The following is a 16,206-nucleotide window of genomic DNA, read 5'->3' as shown; positions in this document are numbered from 1 at the left end:
CTTGAGAACAGGTGAGTTAAAACATTCAGGACTATGGTGAAATAGTAGTTTTCCTTTTGGGCCCCAGGGGTTTCATTGTATTTTAAATTATCTAAGTTTCCAGGGTTAGGCAAGGATAGTTTAAATTTTGGGGTGGTACCTTAATACTATTATTTTATGGGTACCAAGACTATCTGTCTATCTATGTATCTATCCATGTATCTCTCTATAAGTTTTGTCCATATATTCATGACTCAGTTACTTTGCATATACATACCCACAGAATCCAGGGAAGAAGTAAACTAATTATTGTAACTCCAGAGAAACTGAGGCAAGATAGAGATTAGAGAGTTTTTAATATTCTATTTATTTATTTATTTTCCTCAGTTTTCACACTTCTGGACCTATTTACTTTTTTTTTTAAATTTTATTTTATAATAACTTTTTATTGACAGAATCCATGCCAGGGTAATTTTTTTTACAACATTATCCCTTGCACTCGCTTCTGTTCCGATTTTTCCCCTCCCTCCCTTCTCCCCTTCCCCTAGATGGCAAGCAGTCCTATTTATGTTAAATATGTTGCAGTATATCCTAGATACAATATATGTTTGCAGAACCGAACAGTTCTCTTGTTACACAGGGAGAATTGGATTCTTAATATTTTATTTGAAAAGGAGAAATTGTACTGGGACCAAATGGATCTATGGTTTGTTCCCAGGGCTGAAAGAGACTATAGTCTCCAAGAATCCAGCAGCAAATGTGTGTTTCCTATGAAGTATGCATACACACACACACACACACACACACACACACACACACACACATGGCTCCAAGTGACCCTGGTAGAATGAGGCAGGGGCAAAATCAGAGCATTGAGAGCTGGAAGGGACTATCAATTGGTTCTGACAGGATGGGAGGAGGCACCAGAATTTCTGATAAATTGGGATCAAGAAGAACAATGACAGAATGGGGAGAGGCACTGAACATTCTAAGAAGTAGGGAAGGGCTGGGGTCATGATATCTAAGATAGAAGGTCTTTCTCCTTATCTGTATCAAACATTTACAGATTATAATCTTAGCATACCCAGCCAGCCCTAAATTATATCAGTTCTAATGATTAGGAGGGTGTAATGCTGGAGAAACTGAGCAAGATGGAGATTAGAGCCCAATTTAATAGTTTATTAAATGAAGAGAAATACTGGGACCAAATGGATCCATGGTTGATGTCAGGGCTGAATGAGATTATGGTCTTAAAGAATCCAGCCTTGAGTATCGGGACAGCAAGATTTTTATAGGATAACAAGAACAATGACATAATGGGGGAGGTACTTGGATGGAGATAACCTAATGGGGGGAGGCACCTAGGATGACACAATGGAGGTATGTACTGGAGAGGTTACTGATATTCTAATGATGTCTAAAATGGATAGACCTTTATCCTGTCAAACATTAAGAAGGAATGATTATAGCCTAAAGATATAAAACCTTTATCTCATCAAACATTAAGAGGGAAAGGTTATGACCTGAGGCCAAGTAACTAAATAGGACAATTGGAGAAACTGGGTCAGGACATTAAAAGGGAACTGTGGCACAACAAGGGAAGGGATGGTATTGCAAGGGATTGAGGCAGAAAAATTAAGGGAAACTGAGGCAGGATAATTAGGGAAACTGAGGCAGGACAATTAAAGGGAACTGTGGAGCAAAATTATCTGGAAAAATTTTGAACTTTATATCTTCTTTGCCCACAAATATTTTAGTTTAAATCAATCTTTCTTCCTACTCAGAGCTGATAGGAGCCTCGTTTGTTTTCCATTTCAGTCCATTTATTTTAGAAATAATGAAACTGAGGATCATAGAACTTAGATACCTTTTGCAAGACCCATTTGTGTTTGAAAAAAGAATTTGAAGATAGGTCTTTAGTTATCAATTCCAGTGCATTTCTTACTATATTCTCATTGGGATCCTTGCATTAGCCTAATTTTTTTTTTTTCATTTATTTCCTACTTTTAATTTGGATATATAAACATTACATAAGCCATCCACATCAACTAATTCTATTATAATCTTTTTTTTTCCCTAAACTTCTTTTATCATAGTTCTCCCTCTCTCTCTCCCAATACCTTTATTCCTTCAGGATAGACATAATAACATTAGTGATGGTGACTATCTCTCTGTTATATTGGTTTAGGGAGAGTTATGGTATTGACAATGAACTTTATGTGGAAAGATGTTAGAAGTCCAGGAGTTAGAAATATGTTCTAGTCCTAACATTGTCATTAGCTTGTTATATTTATTATCCTTGGATAGTAATTTACCTTTTATATAGCTATAAAATAATTTACATAGTAATTTACCCTTTACATATCTGTAAAATGAAACATTTTTACTATATGACTAAAGAGGTTTCATCTAGGTCTAGCATGATTCTAAAACACTCAGTTTAGTTATTAGAATTAAAATCCCTGAACAGATGGAAATCATAACCATCATAGCTATTACCATCATCATTATTAGCACCATCATCATAATCATCAGTATTATATGTGACATTAGTTGGATATATTAACAAAATTAGATTGTAATGGGTTTCTTTTTGTTTGTTTAATGTTTTTAGATTCTTATGAGTACATTGCCACAATAAAACTATTTGAATTGTTACAAATCAATCTAATTAGCTATCAAAACATACAAGCACAATAAATTAAAGGCAGACTTCAATTTTTATAAAGTTTTTAATAGCTAACTGAATGGCTTAAGGGACTGGTAATACACAAATGAGTTTTCACCTGAAGCTAACCATTTGGATAAATAATTTTTGTAGATGATATCATTAAAATAATGTGCATTTAAGTGTATAATTCAGGAAATAAAACATTAAATTTTGAATAGGAAAAAACATTTCTTTTATATTACTTGTAGATAGCTTTTAACCATAGTATTTATTAATGAATGACAATAATCAAGTTTGATTTAATATTTGCAAAGGTTTTATATATATATATATATATAATTTATTTATTTATGTAAAATCTCATTTTATTCTTTCAACAACCTCATGAAGTAAGCATGCCAGGTATTATTATGCCCATTTTAAACATGAAGAAACTTAGATTTAGAGAGGTTAAATTACTTTCCTTCAGTTGCATAGCTATTATCTGAAGTGATATTTGAACCAGCTCTTCCTGACTTCATATTCAGTATCATAGACTTTAGCAATGGCATTCTACCTATTCATCCTAAAAAAATTAAAATTGTAATAGAATGATGTTGTTCTTTCCTTCTAACCTTGATTGACTGATCCTGTTTTTATTCTGATCTTGTAGGTAATAATATTTTTAGGTTCTTTAATATTGATATAAATGGATAACATGGAGTCTTGCCCCTTCACTGTGAAGTCATAAAACTATCAAAAACTCCTCTCTAAAATTAATCACATTTAGCCATTTCACCAGCTCTGACTTTTTTCTTTGCACTGAATTGAGAATTAGAGACTTTTGTTCAAGTCTATACTTGTCACAAACAATCTGTATGACCTTGGATTAGTCACTCAAGTTCCTTCTGTCTGAGTTTTTTCATTTGTAAAACTTGTTAATCCAAAAGAGAAAATGTGATTTTAATTTATAGCCCACACATTCTATGGGTCTATGATTACCTTCCCCCTCCCTCCCTTCCCCAACCAAACAAATCAACACAGAATCTTCCCCCAACAGATTATCAATAGATTTTTTCTGTGTCTACTATGCAGGAATAGAGGGGAATGTAGTTCATTGATTAGAATTTAAATGAACTGGTTCTTCTTATTATTTTTAGTTCTGATTAAAATGTATTATATTACATTAAAATTATATTATTAAATATATAAATAAAATATATTAAAATATGATATTAAATAATCAGTATTTATTTGGAAACTGATTAAGTTGTTCCTCTAAACCTCAAACAACTATATTTAAAGAAACAATTTATTCTGTATTCACACAAAAGGAACATTTCCAATCTCATAGTATTTTTGAAATCAGATCACCTTTAAAGCAAACACACAAACAAACAAACAAAAAAAACGCAAACCAAACTTCTTGTCATCCATATAGGAAAATAGTACCAGAGACCTGCATATCAGGGGTAATCAGGGCTTACTTATTATTTGCACTGCCTGTCCAGAGATGACCATATAACAAAATCTTGAGATTGTCTTATGTACATCATCACATGACTAAAGATTTTCACTTGTGAACTAACTAGTGAAAACTGATTTGTTATCCAAAAATGTTTAAGACCCTATCATGTTCCTAAAATTGTATTTGATATTTATGGGAATCCAAAGGTAGAAGACATGGTATTGCCTACAAGCAGATTATGTTCTTTAAAATTTCAGAAACATTATCACCTGATTAAATGAAATGTGGATTTAATAACAACACTGGATTTGAACATACGTTCAAGTTAGTTTTAGGGAGAAAGTTATTAAAATTCATAGCTTCATACATAAAAGGACATTAAATTTATTTCTTGTCTATTTTATTTGAGCCAATAGACTACATTTGAATTGTTACAAATGAATCTTCACATTCTTCTCCTTCATAATGTTAAGAATAAAGTGTATTGTTTTGGCATAGAGTGAAGCCAAGATTAAAGTGATCATCCTTTTGATTTTGGCCTTTTCCAGTATTGGTATTCTAAATAAATGAGCTATTGAGCTGCTCCTCAGATGATGGTTAGAAATATCTTATCAGATAAGATAGATAAAAGAATCTCCTGTTTCACCAAGTCCCTGCCACCCCAAAAAACAAAAACAAAAACCCTAACTAAATGAATGAATCTGGGAGGGCCAAAACAGAAATGATTGCCATTTACATTCAATCTGAGTTTATCAGAACTCAAACAATGATCAAATGGGGCATGGCCTAGGACCTATTGATGGTCAATTGCAATCAGATTGGTTTTGGTGTAAAGGCTTCCCTTAATAAAGAAATCTAGTCAGTAAACCCCAACGTATTTTAGGAAGGTTCAGAGGTATAAAGAGAAAAAAAATATATTTTTAAGAGCATCAGATATTTTTTTTTTTTTGCTAAGGGACAGCACAGTTAGACTATTTATGCAACATTTTTTTGCTAGTTGTAAGATCATTAAAATAGAAATCTACTTTAAGGGAAGTGTTAAGTGTCTGAGAACAGATTAGAACTCAGGTCATCCTGACTTCAAGGTTGGTGCTCTATCCACTGCACTACCTAACTGCCTCCATTAATACCATTTTCTAGAGATTTTCTTCTTCAGCTAACATTTCCCTTTCTTTGTTCTTCTCTTAGCTGTCTAAACATTCTGCTTTGGTTTTCTCTGTTTATTTATGTCTGTTTCTTCCTAAGTGTAAGGATGTTTAGATCCTGTCACTGATGCTCTTCTCATGTGTCTCTTCATTTACCATTTTCATAATGCATTTGAAACCTGGATTTTCATGAGGCATTTAATGTCATTATCTATGCTTGGCATATACTCCTGATAGATTTACCCCTGTTGAACATCTGCACATTAATTCAAGATTCAGAACTTTCATTCTAAGCCCTCCTTAATTACCTCAGTTGCAAATAATTCCTCACTCATTCTGCTGTGAAGTCCTTCCATGTACTGATCATTATGTATTTTGCATTGTAATGATGTTTTTTTTTAAAATTTGTAACCTTGAGGGGGCATTGAGACTAACTCCTTGAACCTGTTATGCATACTACCTAACACCAGAGTCATTTTTTGTTAACCAACAACTTCTCTGACTTTCAGAGAGTTGATTGTCTCATATAGTTTCACTTCTTTGTAGATAAAAATGCTTTTCCAATTTGTATGACTGTTTAGTATGAATTGACCCAGTAGGATTCTGACCCCACTGGGAAAAAATAAATCTCCTCCATCTCATTAACCCCTGCCTCAGTTCCTCAGATTCTATATATAATTAGAACATATGTTTAATTAAAGGAATAAAAGATAATAAAATCATGTATATTAATGGTGATCAACATTAATTCTCATTTATCTGTTCTCACAGCAATATACTTTAATCTTCTACATTGAAGTCACCTATCTTTCTAACCCCTAACCACTTCCTCCAACATGGGGAAAAGAGTCACAATGAATGCTGCAGATGTCATTTTGACTGAACTATTTTTGCTCCCATTGCACTTTCCTGTTCAAGTTGCTGCGGTTTCAACCAATCTGAAATGTTATTAGTTTCATTCTATCCATACAAGTCTTTTCCTTCCCTAGCTGTGTGTATGAAAAAACATATCTAGGATGTCCTAGCATGTCTAAAGTTTCCCATTCATAAATCTAAGATTTACAGAAGATAATGAAATCAATGTGGCTTGTCACTATTATATAATAGTCTATTTCAAAAGTTCTGAAGTTATCTCTTTCCATGACTGCTTCCTCCACATTTCCTGTCTCAGCCTTTTACCTCCCAATTTTAGGAATAAATTTCTACCTGCTCCTACATTTCTCAGGTAGGGTGATGACATTGGCAGAATAAACAGGAGAGTTACATATGTGAAAAAATCTCTATGCTAGATTGCAAGCTCCTTGAGGGCAAGAATCACATTTCATTCATTTTGTATTTCCTATCACTTAAAATAATATTGTACTTTGCTTGTGTACTTAAATGTTTTTAATATGAAGAAATAGAAAGGAAGCAGAATAGAAACAGAAATGAAGCAAATCTAAGAGTGTTCATAGAGATGGCTGACAATCCCCCCCCCCCAAAAAAAAAAAAAAACAAACAAAAAAAAACGAATGAAGATTTCAGTGTTGATTATTCAGATAAGAAAAAAATCAGGAAGTATTTTGTAATTATTTCCATATTCTTTAGACCACAAAACTTCTTAAACAGTCAGTTGTGATCCCATATGGAGTCATGTATAAGAATGTGAGAGTTGTGAAATTATGATTTATTATCATAAATGTTTGATTTGTAGACCTAGTAAAAAATAGGTCATGTAAAAATTTCTCAGATGAAAGGGGTAAAACTGAAAAAGGTTTTGCTTTAGAATAAAATCTCCATTATTTACAAAATGGGACAATAATATTTACCTTATCTAAGTCACAGGGTAATTGAGAAGAAAGTTGTTTTCCAGGGGCAAAGATAAAGATGATTGGGGGACTACCTAGGTGGCACAGTGAATAGAGCACCAGCCCTGAAGTCAGGAGGATCTGAGTTCACATGTGGCCTCAGACACTTAATACTTAACTGGCTGTGTGACCCTGGGCAAGTCCCGGCACTTAACCCCAATTGCCTCAGAGGGAAAAAAAAGATAAAGATGATTCAGAAGTGAAAGAATATATTTATGTCTCTTCAACCTCTAAGCTTTTGTATTGTTTGCCTCTCATGCTTAGAATACACTCCCTCTTCATTTCCTCCATGTGATGGTGAGACTTTAGATTTGGACATTTTATAAAGGATACGAACAGGCAATTTTCAGATGAAGAAATTAAAGCCATTTCTAGTTGTGTAAAAATGCTTTATATCACTATTGATTAGAGAATTAGAATCTGTATCCCAAAGAGATCATAAAAAGGAAAATGCTATAAAAATGTTGTAGCAGCTCTTTTTGTAGCAAGGGACTGGAGACTGAATGGATACCTATCAGTTGGGGAATGGCTGAATAAGTTATGATATATGATATATAAATGCAATGGAATATTATTGTTCTATAAGAAATGATCAGTAGGATGATTTCAGAAAGGCCTGGAGAAATTTACATAAACTGATGCTAAATGAATTGAGTAGAACCAAGAGAACATTGTACATAGCAACAAGATTATGTGATGATCAACTGTGATGGACTTGACTCTTTTCAACCATGAGGTGACTCAGGCCCATTCTGATAGAGTTATAATGGAGAGAGCCATATGCATCCAGAGATAGGACTATGGGGACTGAATATGGATCACAAAATAGTATTTTCACCATTTTTGTTATTGTTTGCTTGCTTTTTTTCTTTATTTTTTCTTCTTTGATCTCATTTTTCTTGTGCAGCATGATAAACATGGAAATATTTTTACAAGATTTGCACATGCTTGATGTATACTAGAATACTTGCTATCTAGGGAAGAGAGGAGATGAAGGAGGGAGAAAAATTTGGAACACAAGGTTTTGCAAGGGTGAATTTTGAAAACTTATCTTTGCATGTATTTTGAAAAATAAAAAAGTAATTTTTAATTTAAAAAATTAGAATTGGAATTTTTAGAAGGTTTTACCAAGGTATAAACTTCAAGTTAAGCATGATTTTGCTGTTCCAGTGAGAGGTAGTTTAGCATAGTAGATAAAATACTGCATTTGGATCAGTATGACATGGGTTCTACTTCTTTAGCTGTGTGACCCCTTTGCTAGTCAGTGATTCTTCCTCAGCCTCATTTTTTCTCACTTGTAAAATGAGAATAATGATAGTTTGTATCTCACAAGATTGCTGTAAGTCAAATTATATAATGAACGCTATAAACCACATATAAGTGTTCAGGTCCAGGAATATATATATATATATATATATATATATATATATATATATCAGCCTAAAATTAGCCTATGAAGAATTATTTCCTTGCTAGTACTGTCTTCTCATAAAAATTCTGTACAAAGAGTTTAGTTTCTTTTCCTTTTATAGAATAAACTAACCTCAAAGTATTCATGGTCAATTTTCCTACTTAAAAAAAGGTACTGGTAAATTAAATTAGGGGAGATAATGAATATAAATGTTGTGTCATTTTGAAATAATGATTAATAATGACAAAAGGCAGGTCCTTGCTTCCTGGCTGACCAGTAACCCATTTCTTCAGTTGTAAGTTAAAATTAAAGCCTTTTTTCCCCATTCATATAATATTGTTCATGTGAAGTTATAAATTACTTTAAAAATAACAACAAATTGTTGAATAAGTATTGGAAGTTAGCTTGGGTCTTGTTAGTTCTATGAGTATCTTTGAAGTGGAACAAAAGTGAACATTCAGAGGACCAGAGATTTTCTGGGCATCAGCTCTGTGTCTTCTATGCCACTGCTTCTTTCTGCCCCCAATTTAGATTGCTTTTAAAAGTTCCCTCAGGGCTTCCATGAGTTGCTCTACTTAAAATCTATAGTAATGTTTATCATATCCTATCATATCAGCCCAAAATTGTGGCTGATGATTAAAAGTCTCTTCTTCATAGACTGTGTTAATTTTTTTTCCTTATTAGGACAGCAATTGCCCAACTGAAATATCTAAAATATATAATATGTTCCCAAATGTAGAGATCAATGAATAATTTAAATCATTAAAATAAAAAACCTGTTCAGTCTAGGCACAGATCATGAAATTACAGCAAGGGCTATGCTATTATTAGATCTTGTTCTACTTAATTTGTAATCTAAAAGATCTGATTTAAAGAGCAAGTATTGAATAAATTATTTATCTCCTCTACTTGTATTATTGTAGTTCAGTCTTAAGGTTTATAATGATGAAGATATTTCTCTACATTTCAGAGTTGCAATTCAGGCTGTAGACTTCAAATTTGTGTTTTCCATCCTAATTGTTGTCCAATAATAACCAAAGAAGTTTAAAAATTAAGCACCAAATATTTATCAACATAATATTAAGGCACTAATGCTGATAATAACTTATACTTATATTTCCTGTTATTATAGTCATGTTTGCTTCTGCCCTGTGGCATAGAACAGAATTCATAGCTCAAAGGCTAGACCAAGCTTTGACAATTCCTGCCAAGCGACAAATTCCTAAGTATGGATTCAGCAATAGACTATCACACATGGATATGTCTAACTATTTCCTTAAGGATTCTTCACTGGCCACTTATTGATGACACTTCCCCACACCCCATCCCCAGTCTCTGATGTTTTACTAAAGTTCAGAGAAGATGGATTTTACATTAGCTTTGCATTTACCCTTATGAAGCCATGGATTACTGAAATATAAAGATAAGTCTTTATTTGAAATTAATAGGAATCCTTTAAAGCACAGCATATATTGTTATTCCCTTTTACATGTGGAAATTCAAATTTGAAGAGGTTAATTGCAAAACAAAACAAAACAGAATAACCAACCCCCTTCCCCCCCAAACTAAACAAAATGGCCTTATTTCAGCCATCAAGTTTCTTCATTTCTCTGTATCATTTGATATTACAGACCATCTCCTCCTTCTGAATTCTTTCCAGTGTTTTCAGGATGCATTTATTTCCTGATTCACCTCATTTGCTTGACAATGACACACGTTGTAACCCTAATCATGGATGTCTTCAAAAGCTCTGTCCTTGGGTATTTCCCCTCTCAAATAACCTCTCTTGGTGATTTTCTCATTTAATCATGGATAATAATGCATATGATTCCCAGAACCTAACCTGACTCCTAAACATTAGTACCAATTTTTCCAACATTCTGTGAGAATCTTCAACTAGATATCTTGTGACATTCCAAACTCATTATCTTTTCCTCTAGAGCTGAATCATACCTCTTCCAAATCTCTCTATTTCATTGAGAGCATCACCATGCTTCTAGTCACCCAGGTTTATAACTGTGGAGTCCTTTTTCCTTCTCCCTCCGCCCTCTTCACTCCATCCCTGCTATGTCAAATCATTTGATAAATTTTGTATTAGCACAATTCTACATTTGTTCCTCTTTATCAAATGACATAATGATCATCCTAATTCAGGTTCTTTTGAAAGAACCCTCATTGAACTCAACTCAATTAAGTCTGTCTCTTAATAATTGATCTCTCATGCAGTTACTAGGATAATCTTTCTGTAGCTCATATTTAATTACTTTATTCACCACCTTCAATGGTTCTTATTGTCTTTAAGATGAAGAACAAACCCTTCATCTTGGCCTTTAAAATCCTTTAGAATATGACTGCCTTAGAATCTATTTTATCTCTTTAAGTTTATTTCAAGTAACTCTTTAGGTTGTTTTTCAGTCACCCTAGTCTATTTGTCATTGCACAGATTACAAAATCCACAATCTATCTCTTTACCTTTATGGAGGTTATTATTTTCCATGTTTTGAATGTGCCTTTACTTGGAGCTATTAGAACTTTTGAAGGATTATCCAAATACTTTGTATATTTTAAGATATATATTTTTTACTTTTTTATAGAAGGAGGGAACTGCACAGTGCCATGATCCCATAATCTCATTCCCCAACTAAATGAAAAGAAATATGACTGATGATTATATATATTTACAACTAGGTTGAGGTCAAAATATAAATTGGGAGTAATGCAAAGTTGAAATATTAATAAGGGTAAGGAGTTTACAATTCTAGGAGAGAAGGGAGTTCAGAGTGTGGTTATTGACATAGGTATAGTTACAGGGACACAGCAACCACATTCCAATACAACCAATCTAGAAGTAAGTACTTTTGATTGAACTGGTAATTTCCATTATTTTCCTAAGAAAAGTACTATTTCCTGTGGGAATATGTTTTTTCAAAATCTCTTAATTTCTATAGGCTTTAGTAGTGATAGCAAACTCATTAATAACATAATAAAATCAGGAAATTAATAATGACAATAATAATAACTAAGATTTATATAATGATTACTATGTGCCAGATTTTATAATAGGCCTATGATATTGATTCTCTAGAAAATCTGTGTGTATATGTGTGTATATGTGTGTGTGTGTGTTGTGTGTGTGTGTGTGTGTGTGTGTCTGTACACATCGTTTCATACAGGCATTAACAGAGCTACAAGAGATTATAGAGATTGTCTAATAGATTACCAAGATTTTTTAATTCATTTATTTCATTTTGTATAGGAGACAAAGATTAATTGACTTGTTTAATTTCACATAGATATCTGAGTCAAAATATATCAACACACACGTAGAAAAATACATACACGCATTCCTAAAGGTTTATGTATATAATATAGATAGACACACACACATATTTCATATATATTAAAATAATTTTGTTATGGGGAGAAAAGAGAGGAGTCACAATTGGCAAAGTTTCCCATCAAAAGCAGACAACTATAGCTAGCTAGCTAGCTGGATTTCCAAAAAGCTTTCTGAGATAAACATGAGCACTTATGTCACTTCAAATGTTTTATTAAAAATTCTTGACTACCTTCACATCACCTTCTCTAAAAAATATTTATTTTCCAAGTGAACACACATTTATGCTCTTATGAATCTGTGACTTGATCTACAAGTATAAAATGAAGAGTGACTATAATATTTTCCAACTAAAAATCTATAAGGAAGCAGGCTGGTTTATTTGTGTGAAAAATAAATACATACAAACATAATACATATACATACACATAGACATAATATAATGCTTTCACACACACACACACACATTTTTGTGTCTGTTTTAGTTGTCTTTACAAGGAACCAGATAATTATTGTCATTGTGTTTTCATTTGTATTCTGTGTGAACAGAATGTATTTCTTTGGAGGGCTCAGATTTATCTGTTAATGAGAACTCAACAAGAAACATTCTATTTTTTGGCTTTGTTAGGAGACACCGAATCCCCAAAACTCTGATCTTTATCCATCTCTAGCACTGATAAAATCAAGGTACTGGTGCCAGAAGCAAGGTTAAATGACCTTAACAAAATTGACTTGGACCAATTTTCCTCATACTAGACCACTAGGTAGGTTTCTATGTCTAACAAACAAATAATGAAGCTATTCCCTTCCTGCAACACCAAAATATAAAAAATTGCAGTTTGCCCCAGAGGTCACCCAGAAAATGCCTTCCAGGTAGTACAACACAGAACAGAAGGTTATTTGGTGCTAATTATACTGGAAGATAACAGAAATAACCCGTGTAAAACCCCTGACAGTTTCTTAAGACACTGCTTAAGAGGTAATTTTTCCCCCAGGCTTTATACCCAGCAATCTTTTTGTTTGTTTGTTTGTTTAATATAGAATATACATATACACTTCAAACTATTAAAATAAATTCAAAGATAACTATAATGTCTTTGTTTTGGAGACCAAGGAAATTTGGGGGTAATTTAAATATGTTAAATATATGGGGATGTTTTAACTTTGAAATTTTTGAAAATACAGGATGCAGAAAATTTATTGTGGGGGAAAAAATTATATAGAATTTTAGAGCTAGAAGGATCCATAAAGATCTGCCTGAAAGAGACAGCATGGTATAATAGAATCCTGAAACTAGAGACCTGAGTTAAAATCTTACTTCAGAACACTTTCTAGCTGTGTGACACTGAGCAATCACCATTTATTAAGCACTCATTATGTATTGGGCTCTTTGTTAGTTCTCATGAAGGAAACAAACTCTATCAAGAGCTTACATTCTAATAGGAAAGGGGGGAAACACAGATACACACATTTATGTGTGTGTATGTGAATATATATAAATATATATACACATACATACATACATACATAGACACACGTGTCTATGTATTGTTGCTATTTAGTTGTTCAGGCCTGTCTGACTCATCGTGACTCTGTGGATCCTATTGTCTATGGAGTTTTCTTAGCAAGGATATTGGAGCACATATACACACATATATACATGATTATATCTATATATATATGTGTGTGTGTGTACATATGCATTTGTATACATACATATAATGTATGTGGCAAATAGATGCATAATGAATATTAAATAGAAAGAGGATAAATACCAATAATTATAAAGTAGTATAAAGGTGGTTTGGAAGAGTCACTAAGGGATCAGTAAAAGGTTCATGTAAGAAGATGGTACTTGTGCTGAAGTTTAATAGAAAGGATACTTTCTGCTAGATGGAAATGAGAAGAAAGAATATTCTAGGCATGGAGACAGTCAGTGCAAAAGCATGTAAATGAGAAGTGGAGTACCCTTAGTGAGGGTACATAGGATGGATTTTTCTGAGATTGTAGAATGGAGGAAGGTAATTAAAAAGACTAGAAAGATATATTGGGCCAAGGTTATGAAAGACTTCAAAAGCTAAGTAATATATATATTGGATCCTAAAGGCAGTTAAGAAATTACTGGAGTTTATTAAATAGAGAAATGACATAGATTTGTGTTTAAGGGGAATTTAGCAGCAATGTGAAATACAGTCTGAAATGGATAAATATTTGAATCAGGCAAACAAATTAGGAAGCTTTTCCAATAATATAGGTGCAAGGTGATAAAGGCCTGACCTAAGATGGCAACTGTGTGAATAGAGAAGAAGGAACCAGAAATGATAAGTGTGTAAAAGTAAAAAATATCAATGTTTGGAAATTTGTTGGATGCATTGGATGAAGAAAAATGAGGAATCCAATATGACATCAGAGTCACAAATCTGAAAGATAGGAAGAATGGTGGTAGCTTTGACTGAAATAGGAAAATTTGGGAAATGGATGCATTTGTAGGGAAGATAATGAATTTTGCTTTAAACATGATAAATTAGAGATGCTTCCTGATTATACAGTTTGAATGAATAATAGGTAACTGGCAATATTGGATTGAAATTCAGGTTAGATAATTATTATCTCCGAGGTTCAATTTCTTCATTTATAAATTGAGTTAGTCAACTTCTGTGACCTCTAAATTCCCTTCTAGCCTTGTAGGTATGACAACAGGTTCTAACCTAACCCCTTTATTTTTACAGATAAATAAACTGAGATCAAAAAAGATTAAATGCAATGACCAAGGTCACTACCAGTTAGTGGCATTGTCAAGGATTAGTAAATTCAGGTATTAAAAGTCTCAGTTCAATATTCTTTCTCTATACTGCCTCTTTAATTGATATCTTTTAAAATATCTAATACATTGAAACTATCTTCTTGTACATTGACAGATATTTTATTTTAATGACATTTCATTCTTGTCTCTTCAAGTGATTTTCAAAAATTTTGTAAAATATATGACATTCACACAAACTCTGATATGTGAATAACACTTGTAGTACAAATAATGCCTCACCAGTTCCTGATATATTTTGTTTTCCCTTTCCTTTATTTCTAATAGGTAATCCATCACTAACCAGCAAAGTCAACGTTCTTATTAATGTCCTGGATGTCAATGAATTTCCTCCAGAAATTTCTGTACCATATGAGACAGCAGTGTGTGAAAATGCTAAACCAGGACAGGTATTCCACCAATATTGACATCTGATTCACTGAAGCAGTTAAAAATATCTTCATAGGCCATTCTCAGGAGAATACACAAAGGAATCCTTATATAACACTACATAAGGAAGGGGAGAAAATATGTTATCTTCATCATCCTCACCATCCTTAAGACTTTGTAACATAAATAAATCTGTTAATTTCAAGATATAATTAGTTTAAACAAAAACTTCTTGAATTAGTCTAATAGGCATAAACTCAAATGTATGCTTTAAGGGTCATAAAATATAGCCCCTATATCACCTTGTTCAATTCTCACAGCAAGAGTTTTCTGGCAATATGTGGACCTGCTCTGATGTATAATGTCTCCACAAAAACATCATTATTATCAGCAAGGCAAGTTAGAAAAAGAGCACATCCCACCAGGATTCCTCAAAATACATTCTATGCCACCCCTAGGGGACAAACAAGGATTGTGCTATATATCACCTTTTAAGTGGTCATTAAAAATGCTTCATAGTGATTTATTAGAAAGTTATTCTATTTTCACTAGGGGTTTTAGGAAGTAACATCTTAAACATTAAATATTGAGATTATTGAGACAAAAAGACTTGCCTATCCTTCCCCTTTTGGAGGCATCAGATTAAATTGCTTGCTTTATTCTCAAGAAAATTATAGTGTTCCCCCCACACCCCACATCATCTAAATGCTTGTTAGGTAAACGATTTATATATATTTATGTTTGTACGTAAAATATGTTTTACTGAAAACCAGTTACTGTATTTTGAATTGTTCTCATCTTGTGATTTAGAATATTGATTTGAAAATACTGAAAAAAGTTTGAATTTATACCTATTAAGCTATTTTAAGAAGTTGGTGTTTAACATAATTCTATCTTGGAATTAACAAATTAGTTATGCTAGAATTTTTATATTATAGTCATGTGAATTATAATTACCTTATTAAGATTAAATAAAATGAACAATGCAAATTTAAAATGTCACATTTTTCTTAATGAAAATTATGATTCCATAAGCGTCTTTGGGGAAAATTTTAATTCCTCAAATCTGCAACTTTTTTAAGATTGGTAGATAAATACTTGATTACTTGTGGTAGACAAATAATTAACTGACCTCTTAATTTTATTTATTTATTATAGGTAGGTACACTGTCACACTGT

The 16,206-nt window shown here is 32.6% G+C and overlaps 1 protein-coding gene across 2 annotated transcripts in view; it reads left to right on the top strand.

The window, feature by feature from the left end:
• The window catches only part of CDH12 (cadherin 12), a 969,321-nt gene that overhangs the window by 940,310 nt on the left and 12,805 nt on the right, over positions 1-16,206 (top strand). For both annotated transcript variants that reach the window (XM_051969878.1, XM_051969879.1), the window contains one exon: positions 14,926-15,047. In XM_051969878.1, the coding sequence (XP_051825838.1) occupies positions 14,926-15,047 (122 nt within the window). The remainder of the gene's footprint in view (positions 1-14,925; positions 15,048-16,206) is intronic.

Source organism: Antechinus flavipes, chromosome 1 (assembly GCF_016432865.1).
Source record: "Antechinus flavipes isolate AdamAnt ecotype Samford, QLD, Australia chromosome 1, AdamAnt_v2, whole genome shotgun sequence".
NCBI classification, from domain to species: domain Eukaryota; kingdom Metazoa; phylum Chordata; class Mammalia; order Dasyuromorphia; family Dasyuridae; genus Antechinus; species Antechinus flavipes.
Note: the sequence above shows the minus strand (reverse complement) of the source record. Positions and strands in the feature narration are given on the sequence as shown.